The sequence below is a fragment of the Catharus ustulatus genome, chromosome Z (genome assembly GCF_009819885.2).
Source record: "Catharus ustulatus isolate bCatUst1 chromosome Z, bCatUst1.pri.v2, whole genome shotgun sequence".
In the NCBI taxonomy this organism is placed as follows: Eukaryota; Metazoa; Chordata; class Aves; order Passeriformes; family Turdidae; genus Catharus; species Catharus ustulatus.
The window spans coordinates 20,169,663-20,190,448 of NC_046262.2; the positions used below are offsets into that span (position 1 = coordinate 20,169,663).

The window sequence follows — 20,786 nt, forward strand, 5'->3', positions numbered from 1 at the left end:
AAAATGTTCTCCAAAGAAGTAAGTAAGAAATAGAATATGAAAGCAGAGATTTGATTTTGATGTATTCACTAAACAAAGTATCAAACTGAATTTGTAAATTGAGTAAAAGCAGTGAAAGCAGTTTTAATTAATGTCTTCCTTTCTTAAAACATATAAGTGCAAAGTTGGTTGCATTCCTGGTTTTAGTGACACTTTTTTATTTAACTTTGGCTTGTAGGATCTACCAACATGGAAAATACCAATGCTATACTGATTAAAGATGCTGGTAAATTAAGTTTTACTTTATCTTTGAAATAACAGAGCATTTGTGTATGTGTTTTACTTCTCAAAAATTGCATGAAGTATTTGCAAGATTTTTTTAAAGTCATTTGGAAAGTGGGAGTTAAATCCTAAATCTTCTTTCATTGATGTTGACCTTCACTTCTGAAAATGTTTATGTAAAAATGCACTGCTTTTTGGCTTCTTTCTGTAACAAGGAATCTCCTTTACTGTCCTGTTCTTTCTGCTGTGCCAAGTATTTTCATGGAGATACTCTGTCCATTTTATAAGTGAGGAGATTTTATGGCAAAAGAAAATAATTGTTTCTTATGGAGCTCTCTTTGATAGAATAAGATCCTCATTGTTCTTTTGTCTTCTAGCTATTTTCTTCTGTAATGTCCTTCTTTTACTAATAATTTCCACCAGAGTTCCTTTCACCATGATCTGATAAAACTTTCTATATGTTTAAGTTTTGTTTTCTTTATTATGTTCAGGTTACCAAAAAGTGGTTTGAATATTAAACTAATCTGATTATTTAGTATTAAAAAAATTAGCATTTAAGCAAACAATAAGCATAACTATTGTTTTTCCCCAGTGTATAATGCGGTTGGACTGGCTGCTTATGAACTATTTGATAGTGTGGATTTTGATCAATGGTTTAAAAATCAACTATTAGCAGAACTACAGGTTTCTCATGACAGGTAAACACTTTGGTTTGTTATGCCTTCACCATTTAAATACAAACTGTCGATACAAATCTGATAAGATATAATGCCTAATAATTGCCAAATTGAAAAATACTCAACCTTGAAACATACCCACTAAATGAGGAGAGGTATGAAATGCACACAGATAACTGATAGTTACAAAAGTGACAGTGTTCTTGACAGTTCATGTTTAAATTACTCTGTTGTGAATACTTCCACGAAGCTGTAAAAGTACATTGTCTGTCTTCTTGCATACATTACAGTTGACTAAACCTTCTCAGGATAACCACCTTTGCTTGTTTGAAAAAAGATGTTTAGGCCTCCAGAGAACCTGGAGTCCTCTAGGCAGCAGAGTCCAACTGAAATCTGTGGAAATAGTCCCTGCTAAAATGTAGTTTAGCCAAGACAGTGATTTGTTCTTCTCTTTAAGTTTAAATACAAGCCCTCTGTAATTTTGTTCAGTTAATTTTGCTGCAATAAAGGGGAAGTAAGGGTTTAGGTTGTGTTGTAAAGTGTGAATGATTGAGCTCTTTCTGCATGAAGAGTTATACAGTCCATCTGCTATCATGTTTCCTTCTCACCAAGATCACCCTCACTTGGATGACCTTCACGTGGGTACCTCCTATTGTTTGGTGGATGGGTGTTTTGAAATGGGTATTTTGAAAGATCATTTTTGACATCTCAGTACAGACAGAGCTGTCACACCTTGTAACTATCTGGAAGACACTGTTCCTCCCTTTCCCTCGAGCTCAGTCTTTCCCCAGGGGTAGGACGGTGACCAGTATTGTGCATGCTAATCCTTATCAGAAAAGTTCAAATCAGCCTTTGACTCTAAATAAGTGTGTCCTATTTTTCACAGTGCAGTCATTAGCAGTGACCTGAATGTCCTTTGAAGACTTACTATATTTTTCTTCTACATTTGCAATTCGTCTTACCAAGTGGCAATTTTTATGTGAAACATGAACTAATTTGTTTCCTTATACGTTAGGAGCTACTATAAATTGTAAATTATTTTCCATAATAGGTTGCTAGTCAACTCTTTTATTTCCAAATGCTCTGTTTACAAAGCGATTTCAGTTTCCTGCAGAGTGGAACTTAAAATATTAAAATTCTTCATTTCACTACAATAAACTTTGAAAAAATTAATTACTTTTGGATGCATAACCTTATGTTAGTGTCAAATAATGATTGCCACAGTTGTTTACCTGCTGTTTCCTAATGTGTTTATTCTTCTTGTCTTTAGACTATGTATTTAACTAAGATTTCACTTAGTATTTGCAAGTGGCCAAGTACTCTAATGATTAGGCTAAATGTTAGAAAAGCAGGAAAAAATGGGAGATCTTGTATAAGGTTCATTTTCTGTTGTGCTCCACCAGCAGCATTTTCTAAATAAAGCTGCCCTGATCTTTGCAGCCCATGCCAGCTGTGGTATGGTACTCACCCAAATAGCCTAAGTAAAACTGACAAGTTTTGTGTTGTCGATACAGTTGTATTACTGGAAGACGCCTGATCTAACTGTTTGGTTGGTATTTGTGATATCCCAGGATGTAAGTCCTGTGGGGACAGAAGCTTGCAGTAGAAGTTGTCTGAAATTTTGAAGCTCTGTTAACTTGTACTACTTTTATACCTTCATCATTCCAGGGCAATAAGGGAAGGCAGGATTAGTGGCTTGAACAGAGTACTGCTTTAACAGCAGCTTTGGGAATACACATGCAGTTCAGATAAAGTGGGTCACAGGGTCCACTGCTGTACCACAGAATGTCCCATGGTGACTAGTATGCTTGTTCAGCACTGGTTGATGTTTGGAAACACAAAACCATGTGTTGTCAGCAGCGTGGAATTTGCAGTGTTTTGTTTTCTCTGAATGTTTTCGTTACCTGTTGATAGTAAACCCATCAGTTATAACCGTAGCAATAGAAGACATATGGAATTCATAAAAGAAGTTCTAAAAGATTTTTAGAAATAGTGCATTGCCAAATTTATCAATTGCCATGATACCTAGTTTTGTACTGATTAATGAGAAACTTCTCCATAATATGAAAGTAGTTTACAGAGTACTTTTTTTTTTTTTGCAATAACTCGTCTGTAAAACAACATTTCCTGTTGAGAGAGGAAGTAAAGTACTTTTGACTTGAATATCTAATGTAGTTCAGGCTACTTTAAGGTACTGTCATGTGACTAAGAGCAGCAGAGATTGCCTTATTTTGGAATATGGTCACTTTTCCTGTGTGAGCTTTAGGTCCACTAGGCTTAGTGGTGGATCTATGCTCAATCACTGTGTGCTCTTTGTGTAAAAGCTAATCTACCAGGTGAATCCCAGAAGTAGTGAATGTAGAAAAAGTAGCACCTCAAAAATGAGCATCTATGAGAAACTTCAGAATTAAAAAACCCACAAAAAACCACAAAAAAACACCCCAAACAAAAAAACGAAATCCAGACAAAACCCAAACATGTACTTACCCCTAAAAATCTCGGAAGCATGCTGTATTTTCTCTACTATGGAAAGAAAAATAATATAGAGATGCAGAGCTAGGATGTATGTGTTGAACTACTATAGATACTACTTAACCTGAAAATCTTTGTTGTTAGCAGACAGTTATGTACTTGCATCATGTCATTTAAAACTTTCCTTTGTGTGATAGTGGTTTGAAAACTATCCAACTCCAATATCAAGAAAATTACTTTGTTTTTTAAATACTCTGATGTTTACAAGATTAAGTGTCAGATACAGGCCTTCTAAGAGTAGGACAAGTATCATCACAGCTTCTTGAATACAATTAAAGGATGCGTTAATAAGGCAATGTTTTGTGCAAGTCATACTTCATGCTGTATTTGTATTGCACTACTACTCAGTAAACGTCAAGCAACATTGGACTGTTGTTCCTCATTAGATATGTGTTCCAGTCTAATGAATTGCTTTATATTTACCGTAGACACAACTTTCATGTTCTCTGAAGATGTTCTTTGTTTATAGTCTTATCATTATGGCAATGTTTAATAAAACACACTTATTAAATGTAGAGAAACCTCAATAAATTTAGTTTAAATGGCTCCTTGGTGCTTACAAAGCAGTAATTCATCAAATTAAAAAAGTGAAAAATACATTTATAATAATATATTAGTTAAAATACTCTGGATATGATTAATCTTTCTTAGCTTTATACGTCTGTAAGTTAAACATAAATCTGAGTTATTTGATCAGTGGAGAAAAATAACCACTCTGTGAAATGCTTTTCTCAATCATTGTTCTAGTGTGTTCTTCCCATCAACTCTAAAGCAGTTTGATTTGTGCCCTTGTGGCACTAATACAAGATTAGGTAGTGTCTGTTCTTAGAATAGTTTTAGACTGATGAAGTGAACTACTCTGACAGTTGCTATAGTGCAGTCCTTAAGTTAGCATTTTTAAATGTTACCTGACTTAAAATTTTTGAGCTTAAACAGAATGTCAGGAGAATTGCTGGAAACTGTAGTGAAAGGAGTAGATACATGATTGCAGTAATAACTGTAACTTTTTTTTTTTTTTAATTGGTATGCTGAGAGCAGAGCGAACTGTATCTCTAGGGAGACATCTAAGATTCAGTAATTTAGAATGAAAATCATCTTTTTCGGACTAAGCTGGTTTTTCCTGAGCCTTCTTGTGAAAAATTTTCATGGAAAAGTTTTTTGCACTGAAATTGATCTTGACAAACTAAATCTTTTAATTGTTTTGGGCAATGGCATTTTCATCATGATTCTTGGATTTCTTTTTTATCAACGTATTCTGTAACAACTAATGTAATGAGTTAACAACTGCAATTTTTTTCCTCCTACTTTTAAAGGTATAAACCAATACGCCGACGAGTAATATGGCTGATTGGACAGTGGATTTCTGTAAAATTCAAATCAGACTTGAGACCTGTTTTATATGAAGCAATTCGTAACTTGCTTCAAGACCGTGACTTAGTGGTGAGTATAAATGACTAATCTTTTGCAGTCCACATTTGTTGTTACACAGATGAAACAGAAATAGCTCTCTTTGTGTAAACTTGATGGAGAATTTCACAGATCATGCCTTAAAGTCTGTTGTGTCTTGCAGAAGGTGAACCATTGGGAAGATGCAGTGATGTTTAATTGTGGAGATACTGAACAGTAATGTCAAAGATTTTGAATGGGGCCTGAACATGTTCAATAGGTGATGACTTTGGTGGGAAAATGAATTGCGAGAGCAACAATCTTTTTTTTATAGGAATAAAATTATGAAATGTCTTACAGTGATTTATAAACAAAGGGATACTTTGTGTAGATAGAAAAGAATTATTCTGTGGCTAGTCCCTTTACTATACAGCATTGATCAGGTGAGTTTGCAGATCACACCAAGCTGGGTGGGAGTGATGATCTGCTGGAAGGCAGGAAGGCTCTGCAGTGGGAGCTGTACAGGCTGGATCATGGCCAAGGCCAGTGGTGTGAGGTTCAACAAGGCCCAGTGCTGGGTCCTGCCCTTGGGTCACAGCAGCCCCAGGCAGTGCCACAGGCTGGGACAGAGTGGCTGGGAAGGACCTGGCGGTGCTGGTGCCAGCAGCTGAACATGAGCCAGGGTGTGCCCAGGTGGCCAAGAAGGCCAATGGCATCCTGGCCTGGATCAGCAATAGTGTGGCCAGCAGGAGCAGGGCAGGGATTGTCCCCCTGTCCTGGGCACTGCTGAGGCCACACCTCGAGTGCTGTGTCCAGTTCTGGGCCCTCAGTGCAAGAAAGACACTGAGGGGCTGGAGTGAGTCCAGAGAAGGGCAATGGAGCTGGGGCAGGGTCTGGAGCACCAGTCCTGAGAGGAGCAGCTGAGGGAGCTGGGGGTGTTTGTCCCAGAGGAAAGGAAGCTCAGGGGTGACCTTAGCACTCTCGACAAGTGCCTGAAAGGAGGCTGTGGCCAGGTGGGATTGGTCTCTTCTCCCAGGCAAGCAGTGACAGAAAAACAAGAATTAGCCTCGAGCTGCACCAAATGAGGATCAAGTTGGACATCAGGAAAAATTTCTTGGCTGTAAGAGTGGTCAAGTGTTGGAAGAGGTGGAGTCACCTGGAAATGTTTCAATAATGTGTGGTTAGGGCAGTTGAGGACATGGTTTAGTTATGGTGTACTGGTTTGATGGTTGGACTAGATGATCTTAACCATCTCTTACATCCATAATGGTTGTGTGATTCTATGGTTATTAAGGCATTCAAGTTACCTGCTAACAGAATATGATAAATGGCCTTGGTTGCTAAACTGCTTGAGTACAAATCTGTAATTTTAATCTACAACTTCAGTTTACCAGCAGGTGAGATGAAGTTAGTATGCTGGTTTTGCTATTGTTTTTTTTTGTTTTTAAACAAACTGGGCTAACAGCCCACAAAAAAAACCCAAAAACAATCAATGAACTTTGCTAGTTTGGTAGGTACATATTACTTAGTAATTACCAGTCATAGCAATAATTTCTGTGATTCCAGACAGCAGAGCAGGTTTTGTTTCTGTGTCAACTATTTTCTTTAATGCTTTCTAAGGCATTTCTAAGCATCTACAGGAAGAACAGTCTAACTTATTGAATTTATTTATTCTGTGCTTCTTAGTTGACAGCAAGCTGTGACATAATTCCAAGTAAAACTCCTCCTATATTGCAGGAGTTTTTTGTCACAGTTTAGATAGATATCTTCTTGTTTAATTGTTTCTTGTTCTTGAAGGTTTTGCCTGAGTAGCTTTTTCAATTTCTACCACTTTAGCAATGATAAATAAAATGTAAAGTGTACTAAAATGAAAGTGAATGAAAATGAACTAACTACATTTCTTAGAGGATGATATAACACGAAGAATCATTCAATTACCAAAACATCAAGTTATTTGATATTGTCAGGTACTCTGTGGATCACCAAAATATTTAATGGACATATGCATGATGCTTCTTGACTTTTTTCTTTCAGGTTCGTATTGAGACAGCTACGACACTGAAGTTAAATATCCTTATTTGCAAAACTGATTAGTTCTTAATTCTGAGTTACTGGAAACCAACTAATTTTAAACTTACTTCCAAATTCTTCGTGTTTTGTTTTTTGAATATCCATGTAACGTTTACTCATTTAAGTCTTGGTATCTATCTGTGGTCTGTATTATTTTTCCTTAATGTTTATTTACCTGTAGATGACTTTGAGTTCAGAACTGACCAGTTCTTACCGGTAAGAGCATTTATATATTCTGGAGAGTAGATAAATCTGTAGAGAAAAGCAGGAAAAAATGCTTTCCAATTTAATTTTGAGCAATGTTGTTTAGTAGTCGATGTGTGTGCACGTTAGTGTTGTATATTCAGTCTTCACAGACCAAAATATATACTCATACTGCTGCTGTTAAGGTTGCTAATGTGTAGCTACACAGTTCAGAACATTTTAGTGTTATGCTGTTATAACTGTATAGCAGTGCGTTTAGTGCTCTGTATACTGGGTGTTGCCAGATACTAAGTTACTTTATGGTAAGAAAATATTAAAACTGTATGTAACAAATACATCTCCACATCACTGTGCCTTTCCCACATGTGTGTTTCATGCAGTCCTTTCCAACCTCTACTTCTTAGAAGTATTAAATACAAGTGTGTGGTTACAGTAGTGCCTTAAAAAGGCACTTTGTGGTGCTCCTATGTTTGTGTTCTTTACCATGGTCATTACTGTTGTCATTAAGTAAACAGTGGAAAATACTGAAATGAAACCAAAGTTTCATTTTGGTCATTCGTATTTTGCAGATGTTTTTTCTCATTTCATTTTCCATGCTAATTTCAAGTCACTTGAGAACAAGCAAACCAAAAATGCAGACTACATCTAGACTGTAAACAGTGGAATTATCTAAGTTGTCTTTTCCAGTTCAATATTTAATTTTTATCTACTGACTCAAAAGCTGGAAGACTATACCTTTGGTTTGACTCTAACAAAGTGTTCCCTCTAGAGAGACAGCCCGTTTTACCTGTAAAATCATATTTACACTTATCAAAATGTGAAAATCGTATCCATTCAAACTGATCATGTTTGATTGGTATGTAGGAGTAATCCAAATCTTTTGACCTTGCTTAGGCAGTAATTGGCTCATCTACTTTTTTTTTTCAAGTGAAAGAGTAATATTTTGCACTCTTTGTGCACAACTTTTTAAAGTTTGTGGATGTCTTAGAGTTTTAAGTGTACAGGAAAAGAACCAGTTCATGTGACTGTATTTTTGATGGTCTAATATATAGTTTATTTTTCTTTTAGTACCTGGAGTCCATGTTTACACTGCTCTTTCAACTACTTCAAGAAGTAACACAATGTGACACCAAAATGCATGTTCTTCATGTTCTGTCCTGTGTGATTGAAAGAGTCAATATGCAGGTATTTTTTAATATATATATTTTAGTTTTAGCTTTGTACTAAGAACACAGAGGAGGACTTGTTGTGGAAGGAAAATGTCATCAATTAATAGACTGGTTGTTGTTGCCAAAGATGCCTGCACTGTTGGCACTATTTGGTCCTCTTTTCAATTCTCATTTATCTTTTGTGTAAAGTGTTAACTTACTTTTCTTAAGTTACTATGTATTTTTGTATGGAATCAGCTTTTAGAATACTAAAGGATTTTTACATCTTGTGGCATTTCTTGCAATTTTTAAAAATTTGTGGTATGTTCTAATAGTCTCATATGTGTACTAATATTTCAATCTACCATACATATTAAAAAGGCATTTTTGGGGAAAAATGCTTTACATTCATGGGGAGCGTGCAGTTAAGTTTGTTGATATTGTTGACATGTCAGTTTCTTGTTGATACTGATATGGGTCACAGTTGCCTCTACAGCACTCTCTTTAATTGCATGACAGGTTTCAAAGTCGCATTATGAATTTTCAGTAGTTTAGTGTTAAAGTATGTGCTTCAGCTTTTACATAAAGAATTTGAAGTTGTTTTTACAGAATTAATCAACGTGTATTTGACTGCTTTTGTCTCAGGTTTTGTTGTGGTGTGTTTGGTTTGGGATATTTTTTCAGTATTACTGTATTAAGGACAAGGATAATGCATGTTTTTGAATTTATCTTCTCTTTCTAAAAGTAATCCTGTCTGAGAGCCAGATGAGGCTTTCATAATTGTCTCTTGCAGAAAAAGTCAACATAACAGCAGATTTTCCTGCAGTTCAGAGAAGCAGCATTAAAAATAAGTTGAGAAAGAACCCTTGAATTATGTTGAAGTTAATTCATAATTAAATACTTTCAAAGACAGATTAACCTTTTAGTATTGAAGACCATAATAAAAAATAAATATAGGCTAGGAGAAATCTGGAAGTTACGTAGTCTAGGTGACTCCAGAGGATATTCAGCTGTCTTATTTTTTCTTTTTTCTTTTTTTTTTGGGACTGTTTCTGATTTTAAAGAATGCTGTTGTTTAGGAATTCTGTCTAAGTGAAAAATACACTAATTTGAATACTAATTTGAAAATATTTCTGCATATCAGGTTTTAAATATGTTTTGTGTCCTATTTATTATATAAGCTTGATTGCCATGCACAAATGTCACTGTAAGTAGTATGTTCTTTTCAAACTACTCTGCAGTCAGAAGTTAGTTCAGTCACCAAGTAAAGAATATGGTGTTTTAGGAAGATTTAAGCAAACTGTATTTTTGCTGAGATAAAAGCAGCTCCTGTGTTTTTCAGAAACTATGCTTTGGATGAATTATTAGTCTTGTTTCACCTGTTAAGAAAACAGTTTCTGTTCCAAACTTTAGATACGACCATATGTGGGATGTTTGGTTCAGTATTTACCACTCCTTTGGAAGCAGAGTGAGGAGCATAACATGCTACGATGTGCCATTCTAACCACCCTAATCCATCTTGTCCAGGTAAGGAAACTGAGTCGCATAAATATTGTCAGTACCTCCTTCAGTTCTTTCTTAATAAAACTGTACATGGTTATATTACCTGCAGAATCTGTGGCATTAACTACTTCTTTAGTATAGACTATATGCCACACTACCTTCTCTAAGCCCTGCTGAATCTCAGAGAAAATGTAAGGACTATCAGAGGCCAAGAGAAGTGTTCTTATGATAGTGTCTGTACAGAAACTGACTTAATATGCAGTCAGTCTTGAACTTGTGGAAATGCATGACTTAAAAGGATGGTATCATGGAGGTTAACAGTGAAGAGAAAGTGAAAGGAAAACTACAAATATTATTATAAAAGGAGAAATAAATATTCTTTCCAAAGTGGTTTAACTTTAAATGAAGAGGAAGTAGATTTTTACCATAAGAAATTATGGAAGTTTTTCATGTCCCCTGTGGAGACCAAAATATGACTATTTTTTTTACAAACAGTGTATTTCTAGGTGTATGTAGGCACAAAAAGTTGAGATAGATTTCTTTTAAGGCATATTTGTTTTAATTAAGTAGATAAACCCACAAAGAGTCTCCAACTTAGAAATATCAAGTACAGTAATTTCATTACTATAAGGCGCACCCTTTTGACTAAAATTTTGATTGAAACCTGAAAGTGCGGCTTATAGACCGGTGCACCTTATATATGGACAAAATTCGGAAATTTGATGACACCCAGAAGTGCGCCTTATAATCTGGTGCGCCTTGCTTGTGAAATTACTGTAATTTTTAATTTTCCATTATCAAAATACAGGAATTACGCAAGTAACATTCCACTAGCCACAATTCCCTTTAGTAGTAATGTTACAATATTTTGTAATGCTGTTTAGTAATTGGCAGTCATTCCCAGTTTACTCTTCATTGTTCATATGTCTCATGGATCATTTAAAAATTGAATCATTGTCATCAGTCTGTGAATCTTTGTGTAGTTATAAAAACAAACCCTTCTCTTGAGTATTAGAATATGTCAAATGATTTTGTGAATTATAAGAACCAGGGAGTAATTATTTTCTTGACTTGTAAAACATTCAACTTTCAGTCATTTGGTATTTGTTAGACTTGTGACTTCTCCAAGAAAGAGAATGACCAGTGAATGTTTTTAGGAATGTGTGTTCTTTATAATTTTTTCTTGCAGGCTATTGATAAGTATGTTGTTTTCAAAAAGCCTAATCTTTTCTAGCCATGTTGAGAAAAAGCCTAGGAATATCAGACTGTTGTTTTCTGAAATGGAAGCAAGTTCAACCTGTGATTTCTTGAATGCATGTTTACATGTGAATGTAACAGCAGTGTAGATCTATTCAGCACTATTTTTAAAATGCTTGATTCAAGGCTTCTGACATATTTTACATTTTTTACTTATTTTGTAGGGATTGGGAGCAGACAGCAAAAATCTCTACCCTTTTCTGCTTCCAGTTATCCAACTAAGTACAGATGTTTATCAACCTCCACATGTCTATCTTCTGGAAGATGGTTTAGAGCTGTGGTAAGAATGTTTTCTTTCTGTTTCTAATTTTAAAACAGTTATTTTTGTATCCCCAGAAGAAATAAGTTGTAAAAAACTTTGAATATTAACATTGATATATTCTTATTACCTTACCTTGGCATCACCTATATTGCATCTTTTTTCAGAAGACAGGATATTAGGAAATCTATATACAGTAATTTCACAATTATAAGCCGCACCATTTTGACTAAAATTTTGCTCCCACCCCAGAAATGCGGCTTACACTCAGGAGCGGCTTATATATGAACAAATTTTGGAAATTTCCAACCCCAGAAGTGCAGCCGAGGTGCCGAGCTGAGCACCTTCCAGTAAAGCCTGGGATTGCGCGATTGTTTCAAATTGGTTACTCTGTTGCACAGCAGGTGGAGGCGGGCTCCGTGCCGGCAGCACGGGGGTGAGGAGGCAGGGAGCTCTGTGCTGCCATCCCCGCAGCTTGCGGGGGAGGTGGGAGGCTCCTGCCCCCGCCTGTTGCCACTGCCTCAGGAACAGGCAGGCTCCATCCCCACCTGCCGCCGTGGGTGCCACCTGGCCCCGTCAGCAGCCCCAAGCGGGCCGAGCCTGCACGGCCTGAGCCGAGGCAGTAAACCCCGCAATCCCGTGATTCTGTTACTAATTGTCAACTTTGTTGCTTGCGGGTCCTCGCTGCGAACGACGGAGCGGCTTATAATCAGGTGCGGCTTGTGTATGGACAAAGAACGAAATGTTGCCAACACCCGGAGATGCTGCTTATAGTCAGTGTGGCTTGTAATCGTGAAATTACTGTACTTAGCTATTGGTAGTTGTGTTTCTTCTATTACTCATTCTCAGGCAGTTGATATTGAAGATAACCTTCTGCAGTGATAATGAACAGCAAGACAAAAAGTCTACTCTCACTATAATATGTATGCTGATTTGACAATTGTTGTGCTTGACTTCAGGAGAACAGTGAGCCAATGGATCAGAGCTGGTTGCAGGAAGAAATGTAATAATTACAAGGATAAAATGTAGAAGTTGCTTCCTATGTCTCAGACTATTTGGTGACTGAACATAAAATAAGAAATGATGCTGTGCTCAGTTTGCCATAAGCCTGATTTATTTGTTTCTGGTGCAGCTGATGCTATAAGAGAGGAGAATGGTTTCCTGGACCAAATTCTGAAGAATAGGAATAGATAGAGTTTTTTTTTAAATAGTGAGTGATTCCTTTGAGCTAAATTGTAAATGAGAATTTCAATTACAAATACTTAACCTACAAATGATCTGTTCTATATACAGCAAAACTGATTTTTATAACGCTGATGACAGCAAGTCAAAGTGCTTCTCAAAAGCTTCTCAAAATTTAGCATAGTGGCCTTTTACGTGTAACAGTTCAGAATTTTTATATCTTCTTAATGAACCTGATCTTGAGGTTGCTCTTCTGATGTCTGTGCAGAAGAATGATATTTTAAGATGTCCTAGAGCGTCAGAGGGATCTGGAGAGCTGGCAGAGACAGTTAGGACTCCGAGGGCTTCTTGAACCAAGAGCAGGAAAACTTAAGATATTTCACGTAACCAGACTTATTATTTAAATATGTAATCCCAGGCCTAATATCTAGGAAAAAAAAGGAATTTGTTGCTGTGGCTTTAAATGCAAGCTTAATATATAACTGTTTTCAAATCCCAGGAATTTTAAATTGTTAGAAACAATGTATGCTTATCAATGCATCATTTCGGACATTAAAAAAACCATAAACACGTGAGCTGGTCCATCACAGCTTCTCCTTTGAGGTTTAGAACACAACATATGTTGTCCTTGCACTGCAAATATCCCACTCTACCCACCTTCTCCAAGTTTCCTGGCTAGCTACTTTGACACGCTCAGTGTTGCATTATGTTGTCTTCATGTTTTTCTTTGTTTTCGTACCTTGGCAACACCTGTGCCTATATTGATGAATGTGTTGTAAGGACTTTTGATCTGCTTGAAGTATACTTCTGGTAATTGTTAGATATGGTTGATAATATAGATGGTTACTGTAAGTTAAAATGTTTACATCTGTCAAAATGATTGCTCTGTTACTCGTACATCATCTGAAATCTGTTCTTAGGTTAGTGACATTGGAGAATAGCCCATGTCTTACACCAGAACTCCTGAGAATATTTCAGAATATGTCTGCCCTTCTTGGTAAGTCTTTTACTAATAAAATTCCAGGGTTTTTTCCCCTGCTGCTTGTTGTTTATGCACTGAGCAATGCTTCTCCACCTGCAAGTACTAAGGGAGCTTGCAAAATGTGTAACAAAAATTGAGGAACCAGTTTTTATTGTCTGAATTTCTCATCTTTTTAAATATCTATGATCTAGTTACCCTAGTTCTCTTTTTTAATAAATAGGAGCTGCTGTACATGAAAGATAAGACAAGTATCAATTTATCATTTCAGAGGTTATTTTAGGAAGTTTCTGAATACCAAATGTACCAAGTGTTATAGATATTGATTATATGGAATACTTGCGTGCTCTGCTTACAATCAGAATGAAGTTATTAGCTTTTTTCTTATCAAACTGCCTAAATGTGTCTATAAACATTTGGGTCAAGCAGTTTGTTGGCAAAATATAAATTAAAAATGGCAGTTTGTTGGCAAAATATAAATTCAGTAATCAGAATTAGAATTCAATGCTTAGGAAATATGGATATTTCCAGTGCTTTTGCTTCATGATTAAAGGGAGTATAAAAATTACATGGTTTAATTTTATGTTAATATGTTTGCATTCTCAAATACAGTAATTTCACGACTATAAGGCGCATCCTTTTGGCTAAAATTTTGGTCCGAACCCGGAAGTGTGCCTTATAGTCCAATGCGCCTTATATAATGTACACAGTTGCAAAATTTGCCGACCCAGAAGTGTGAGCCATGAGCTGAGCCGTGAGGGGGGGCGGTGCCATTGGAGCACCGAGCTGCGAGGGTGGACGGGACTGGGCAGCCCCCAGCCAGCAGGAGCTGTGCGGCGAAGTGGGACCGGGCAGCCGCGGGCAGCCTGCGACCAGCAGGAACTGCATAGGGAGGGAGGGAGCGGGTGACCCTGAGCCGCCCTGAACCACAGCAACCCTGAGATGTGAGCCGTGGCCGCCCCAAGCCGCCCCAAATGGCGGAAGCTGGGGGCGGACGGGAGTGCCGGGGCCCGCACACAGGGAGGCCGCCTGTGGCTGCCTTTAAAGGCTACTCCAATCTGTGAAAAATGTTTGCAAATTGAACACCTGCCAGTAAACTCCATGATCGCGGAATTCCATTACTAATTCGTTACTTTGTTGCACACGGCATGGATCTTCACCGCAAAAAAAAAGTGCACCTTATAATCCGGTACTCCTTATAGTCGTGAAATTACTATGTATGTTTGAGCTATATTTAGCTTTGCTTTTGAGGTTTCAACACTAATGGAACAAATGGGTTATTTTTTTAGAGAAATGTCTTCACAGAATCACAGAAGTTAGCTTTTCAATTGATTACTGTTTTCAGGATTTAGTATTTTATTCTATTTCTCTGGTCAGTAGAAAGTTACATTATGGTAGGTAGATGCAAGGTGTAGTCTTCTGTTATTTGTCCTTTGTTATACAAGATGTCTAATGAAAAACCTGCTCTGTTTAGTAGTGGCTTTATGGTTAAATACTCCACAGCTACCACTAAAATTCTGTAGCTTGCTGTTGTCATCATGCATAACTACACACCTACCCTTCCACCTTCTTGTTCGGTGTCAACTAGAGATGGTGTCTACTGCAGGAAGCCTGCACTGTGTGAATAACTGTGATTTTCATGGTTTGTCACACTGCTAATCATCTTGAGTTAAATTCAGAAATATTCTGTATTTGTAGCTTGTTTGTTTGCTGCTGGTGTTTTCTCCCCAGTCCTCGTGTGATACTTTTCAGAGTAGAGAGGAGTAGAAATGAGAGCCTTGGCATACTCTTCTTAGAAAAGGTGGAGGTATTCTGGAATATTCTATATTTGTAATGATTTCAATGTTTTATGAACAAATCCCGGAGAATAGTGATGCTCTCCTTTGGAAATAAATTGTATTCTCAAGAGAAATTATTTATTCTAATAATGAAAGCTGTATGATGCTGTTAGAGTAAGTAGTACCGTAAAGCTGTGTAGAGTTTCCTTAACACAAGCCTTCAGACATACTTATGTCAAATTTTTTTTTATCAGGGTTGGGAGTGAGTTGCAAAACCACAGCAGCTGATGTGTAATCAGGGTGATTTCATCCTAGAGGCTTCTGTACCATGCTTCCTGAGCATTTTTCTGAGAAACTGTTTTTCTGAGTGTCATGTTTGTCAAAAATTTTGATTGCTGCAAAATGATGCATATTTTGTCAGGAAGTGGAAATCATTCTGGTATGCGCTTTACCTGCAAATTCTATCTGTTTACATGAGAAGCATCTGACTAGACAGCCTCCACATGACACAAACACAGTATTATGAAGTTTAAATAGAGCTGGAATTTTGGATTAGAGCTAACCTTATTTTTAAACATGGTAGTTAGAAAACCAGTGAAATACTGCCATCTGCTGCCTGTCAGAAAGCTACTTCATTCAGGACACTTGAAAAAGTGATTCTTCACTTAAATCAAGTGCAACAGTACAGTTTAAGGCACAGCATCTTGCAAAAGAAAAAGTATTGATCAGTGATGATTACAGTAATTTCACGACCATAAGGCGCACCGGACTATAAGGCGCACTTTTTTTTTGCAGCAAGACTCCACCCCCAGCTCCCCCTGTGCGGTTGCTGGCCGAGGCCCGGCCTCAACCCGGCAGCCATGGGCCCCAGGACCGCTTGTACCCAGTGGGGCCGGGCTATGCCCACCGCCACTCCGTGGAGCGTCCCCGGGGCCAGGCTATGTCCACCGCCACCCCATGGAGCGTCCCCGGGGCCCCGCTGCTCCAGGAGTTCCCTGGTGCTCTGGGTGTCACATGCCCCCCTGGCGCTCCATGAACCCTCGCTGCACGGGCGCTCCGGGAGTTCTCTGGCGCTCCGGGTGTCCTGTGCCCCCCTGGCATCCAGGAACCCTGTGCTGCCCACGCGCTCCAGGTGTCCCCTGGCGCTCCAGGAACGCTGCACTGCCCATGTGCTCCGGGAGTCCCCTGGCGCTCTGGGAACCCTGCGTTGCATGGGCGCTCCAGGAGTCCCCTGGCGCTCTGGGAACCCCGCGCTACATGGGCGCTCCGGGAGTCCCCTGGTGCCCCGGGTGCCCCAATGCTGGCGGGCTCGCCCCGTGCCACCACTGCCCCGATTCTGGTGGCTTTCCCCGCCCCGCGCGGTGGTCGCCCCGATGCTGGCGGGCCCGCGCCATGGGGCCACCTCCCCAATGCTGGGGGGCCCGCCCCGCAGGGCCACCTCCCCGATGCCGGTGGTCCCGCGCCCGGCTGCCACTGCCCCGATGTCGGTGGGACCGCCCTGCGGGGCCGCCTTCCTGATGCCAGTGGGCCCGCCCTGCGGGGCCACCTCCCGGATACCGGCGGGCCTGCGCTGGGCCGCCGCTGCCCCAATGCGAGTGGCTTTGCCTCCCCATCCGGGCTGCGCCACTGCCCTTCCCCCGCCCCCGCGGCCGCTGCCCCGATGTCGGCGGGCTCGCCCCAGTTCAGCGCTGGCCTGATACCGCTGCTGGGCAGGCTCTGCTTGGTTGGGGACTGTTGCGGGCTCGCACTTCCGGGGTGGCAAATGTCGCAACTTTGTACATCAGATAAGGCACACCAGACTATAAGGCGCACTTCCGGGTTCTGGGGAAAATTTTAGTCAAAAGAGTGCGCCTTATAGTCATGAAATTACTGTAACTGTGCTAGTTAATTAAATAACTGTTCTTAAGCAGAGTTTTTGCAGTACACCAGTAGCAGTATTCAGTTGAAACTTCCAGCACTTAAAGTCAGACTCTTCTGTCCTTCTTAGCTTGGTGATGTAGCTGTCAGAACAAGTGGTTTTAACCAGAAATTAAAATTGCAAAGTCTTGTGTGCCTTAACAGTCTGAGATAAGATTGTCTGGTTTTCAGTTCAGTCTGAAGTCATCAAAGTAAAAGTAAAAGGATAGATTAGGTGAAGGAAGGTTCTAAAAAGGTAACTACCATGCTTATGTCATTTGGAGTAGAGTGGAGAACTAGCAACAAGATGGTCCAGAAAATCAGTTCTTGAAAATACAATGTAAGGAATATTAACCATCTGACCTTTGTTTTCTGAATTTATTTTTACTGAATGGAATTGCTGTAATATACAGGTAATGTGACTATTTTTCTGGTGTATTTAGCTTCTACATCAGTGTGTAAGTCATTCAGAGAATATGTCAGTGGTCAACATGGATGGACTAGAAGGGCTAGGGAGAGAAGGGCAGGGAGAGAAGAATTAATATGTGAGATTTTTGAACTTGAAGGGGAAATATATATATGTATATGTGTATATATATATATATATTGGATTTTCCTTTGTTAACTAATCAGAAAACAATATGTAGCTGTTCCCTTCCAGATATAATTGTCCTTATGAAAAAATCTTTGTAATTTCAGGATTCTACTGTTGTTGGGTATAGATGTCACAGGAGTTATACAAGTCAGTTAGATTTGCCTTCAGGAGCAGAATGTTGCATTTGATGTGAAGGCTTGATTTCACTTGCATAAGTGACCGACCTTCAAAGATTATGGCACTATCACTGATGTACAATGACTATTCACATCATAATTGTCATACTTGGTTTTCAGTTCAGTACTGCTGCTATGGTTTAAAATGTAATTGCCCTGTAGAGGAATTGCACAGTCTCTTTAATACATCTCTTGCAATGTATTAATGCACAATGGAGAAATACATTAATTGTCTGAGGATGGAAACGTTTCTGCACTGAGGCTGATTAAAAGTGATTTTAACGTGGCAGTTGAATCGATATAATTTCAGGTTGAGAATATAGTCAAAATCTAGACATACCTGTTCCAAAAAGCATCAAGTTTAATGTGCCTGTGCTGTATTTTTAAAGTTACTGGCAAAAACCAGGATACTGGAACTGGACTAACTCCTTTAATCTAAACAAAGTTCAAAGGAGAACATCAACGATTCAGAAGAATGTTTGATTCAGGAAAACCTGGCAAGAGAATTGCTTGCTTCTAAATGTAGTTAGTTCAACATAAGTTCGTTCTAGAAAATTTTGCTAAACATTGAGCTGCAGATGAGTGGTGGAAGTTCTGTCATTTCCATTGCATCTGTCATAACTGTTTTCATTTTGACCTGAAGTACAATTTTTGCTATACACATTTTATTACCTTTTATCAGTTATCACAGAATGGAAAGTTACGGAAAACTGAGTAGTACTTCCTGTTTATATGACCATATATTTAGAATTTGTCTACTTGCTTCAGTGTTTAAACCTTAAATATGATTGTATCCAGTAAAGAAAAAGAACACAAATGCAGACCTCTAAGGAGAATGCTATATGTAGCTCTAGTAATATGCCCTAAAGCTAAACTCATAGATATCTTAAAATCTTTTGATGAGCGTGTTGGATTGATAGGTGTTCTCTTTTCAAGTCAAGAGACCAAAATAATCATCATAAATGATTACAAGATATGACCTGAGTACTGACATACGAACATGCTCATGAATGCAAAGCTGTCCTGTGGCCATATCAAATGGAAGAACAGTAATATTCTACCTAAAGGGTGGGGAGAAAAAGAAAATCTGCTGAACCTCCCTAGAACTAAACAGATGCTATAATGGAAAAGCAGCCATGGTCATGGTGATAACTGATTTTGGTAGAAGTTTTTATATATAAATATCACACATTGTAAGCCACACTTTTGTACAGCTGCTTTCATCTAAGCCATGGAAGACATACGAAGTCTTGTCAGATGCTTGTTCCATCTGGTGAAGGAATTTTATTTATAATTCATTTAAAGTATTTTCCTGTTGCCTCTCCATGGTGATTTTATTAGGTATTTTAAAGGTGATGGAGTTGAGGTCCATTTCTTTTAAGAATAGTTTGTCTCCCAAACTGGTTTTAAGGAAATTTATTGCTTTGAGGTTTTTTGTTCTTTTACCTTGTTTTTATGCAATGTGGACTTTATGCACTAGTATTAGCATCCATGAAAACTTTAAAGCTTTTAATTTTGGTGTCAGTTCAGCTTCTACATGTTCCAGAGTGATTTTTTTTTTCTTAAACAGTCCTACAGGTAGTGTCTGAGGATACATCTTTTTTTCTCTCTTCAAACTGCTGCTGTATATCATCCTCTGTGTGTATCTATCTCTTAGACAGGTATGCTCTCTGTACTGAAATACTCAAGCTATGCCCTACAGCTCAGTGTGTGTCAGCTCTATGGCATTTGATATGTCATCTGGGTCAGAAGAGCAGAACTGCAATCTTTATTTCATTCTTTCTGCTCAGCATTTACTGACTCAGTGTGAGAGAGCCCATTTATCCATAATTGCAAGTCTCTAAAGTACGTATCATTTATTCTGTCTTTATCTTCTCAGCCCAGCATTACATCTATACCTGACTTTTATTTGTTTGTAGTTAGCATTGGCTTTTGAGGTTGTAGGATTTCTTGTGCTTCCATTTGAGCACAAGAGCTGTCATCCCACATCTGTAGTTGTTTCTGCAGGGAGAGAGAAGCTGACTGGCACTGGATCTAAGATCTTTTTTCTGCTTGTTGGCATCTGGCATTACAAACTGCAAGAGGAAAAAGACTTCTAGAAGCAAATAACCTTAGCTGCACTTCAGTTTGGTGGTCAGGTTCTGATTGTAATTTCTGTTTTTTCCAGAGCTGAGTTCAGAAAACCTCAAAAATTGCTTTAAGATCATCAATGCTTATATTTTCTTATCATCAACTGAATTTTTACAGGTATGTTACCATTATATAAAGATCCATATTACCACCTCAGTTCTTTACTGGCAAACTGTTATTTCTCTCATCTTGGAACATACCATACACACAAAGATTTATACTTTTATTCATTTATGTGTATACAAACATGCTGTTCTGATGTTAGCTCTTTGTGGTGAATGGTGGGTGCCCAGATTTGAGAAATGTTATTGTTTAGAATTAATGCATTGTGGATTGATTAAATAGTTTGATATCTGCAAAGGTCATATGTTGGGTAATAATAATTACAGTAATTTCACGACTATAAGGTGCACAATTTTGACTAAAATTTTGGTCCGAATCCAGAAGTGCACCTTATTATCCGGAATGCCTTATATATGGATAAAGTTCGGAAATTTGTCAACCCAGAAGTGTGAGCTGCGAGCCAAACCGCAGCTGAAACAAGCCCCAAACACTGACAAATTGTCTTGGGTTACAATACAGGATGTGATCAAAGTATCTATTCTATCACTATCATTTGTGGCCAGGTGGGGCCGTGATCATTATCTTTGTGGGAGATATTCTGCTAATGGTCCATTGAAATAAGTAGGACATTGTTCTTTATCTTTTCACAACCCATCCTTCCTCCAGGGAGTTAGCTTCTGCTAATGGCCC

General features: G+C 38.5%; 1 protein-coding gene across 2 annotated transcripts in view; it reads left to right on the forward strand.

Moving 5' to 3' along the window:
* IPO11 (importin 11) overlaps positions 1-20,786 on the forward strand; it is a 96,948-nt gene that overhangs the window by 31,466 nt on the left and 44,696 nt on the right. For both annotated transcript variants that reach the window (XR_004420747.2, XM_033085610.1), the window contains exons 16-25: positions 218-265; positions 854-959; positions 4,784-4,910; positions 6,891-6,924; positions 7,102-7,142; positions 8,199-8,315; positions 9,692-9,805; positions 11,203-11,318; positions 13,400-13,476; positions 20,071-20,150. Coding sequence is in view for 1 of the 2 variants with exons in the window: in XM_033085610.1 (XP_032941501.1) it covers positions 218-265; positions 854-959; positions 4,784-4,910; positions 6,891-6,924; positions 7,102-7,142; positions 8,199-8,315; positions 9,692-9,805; positions 11,203-11,318; positions 13,400-13,476; positions 20,071-20,150 (860 nt within the window). In the remaining variant the exon portion in view is untranslated. The remainder of the gene's footprint in view (positions 1-217; positions 266-853; positions 960-4,783; positions 4,911-6,890; positions 6,925-7,101; positions 7,143-8,198; positions 8,316-9,691; positions 9,806-11,202; positions 11,319-13,399; positions 13,477-20,070; positions 20,151-20,786) is intronic.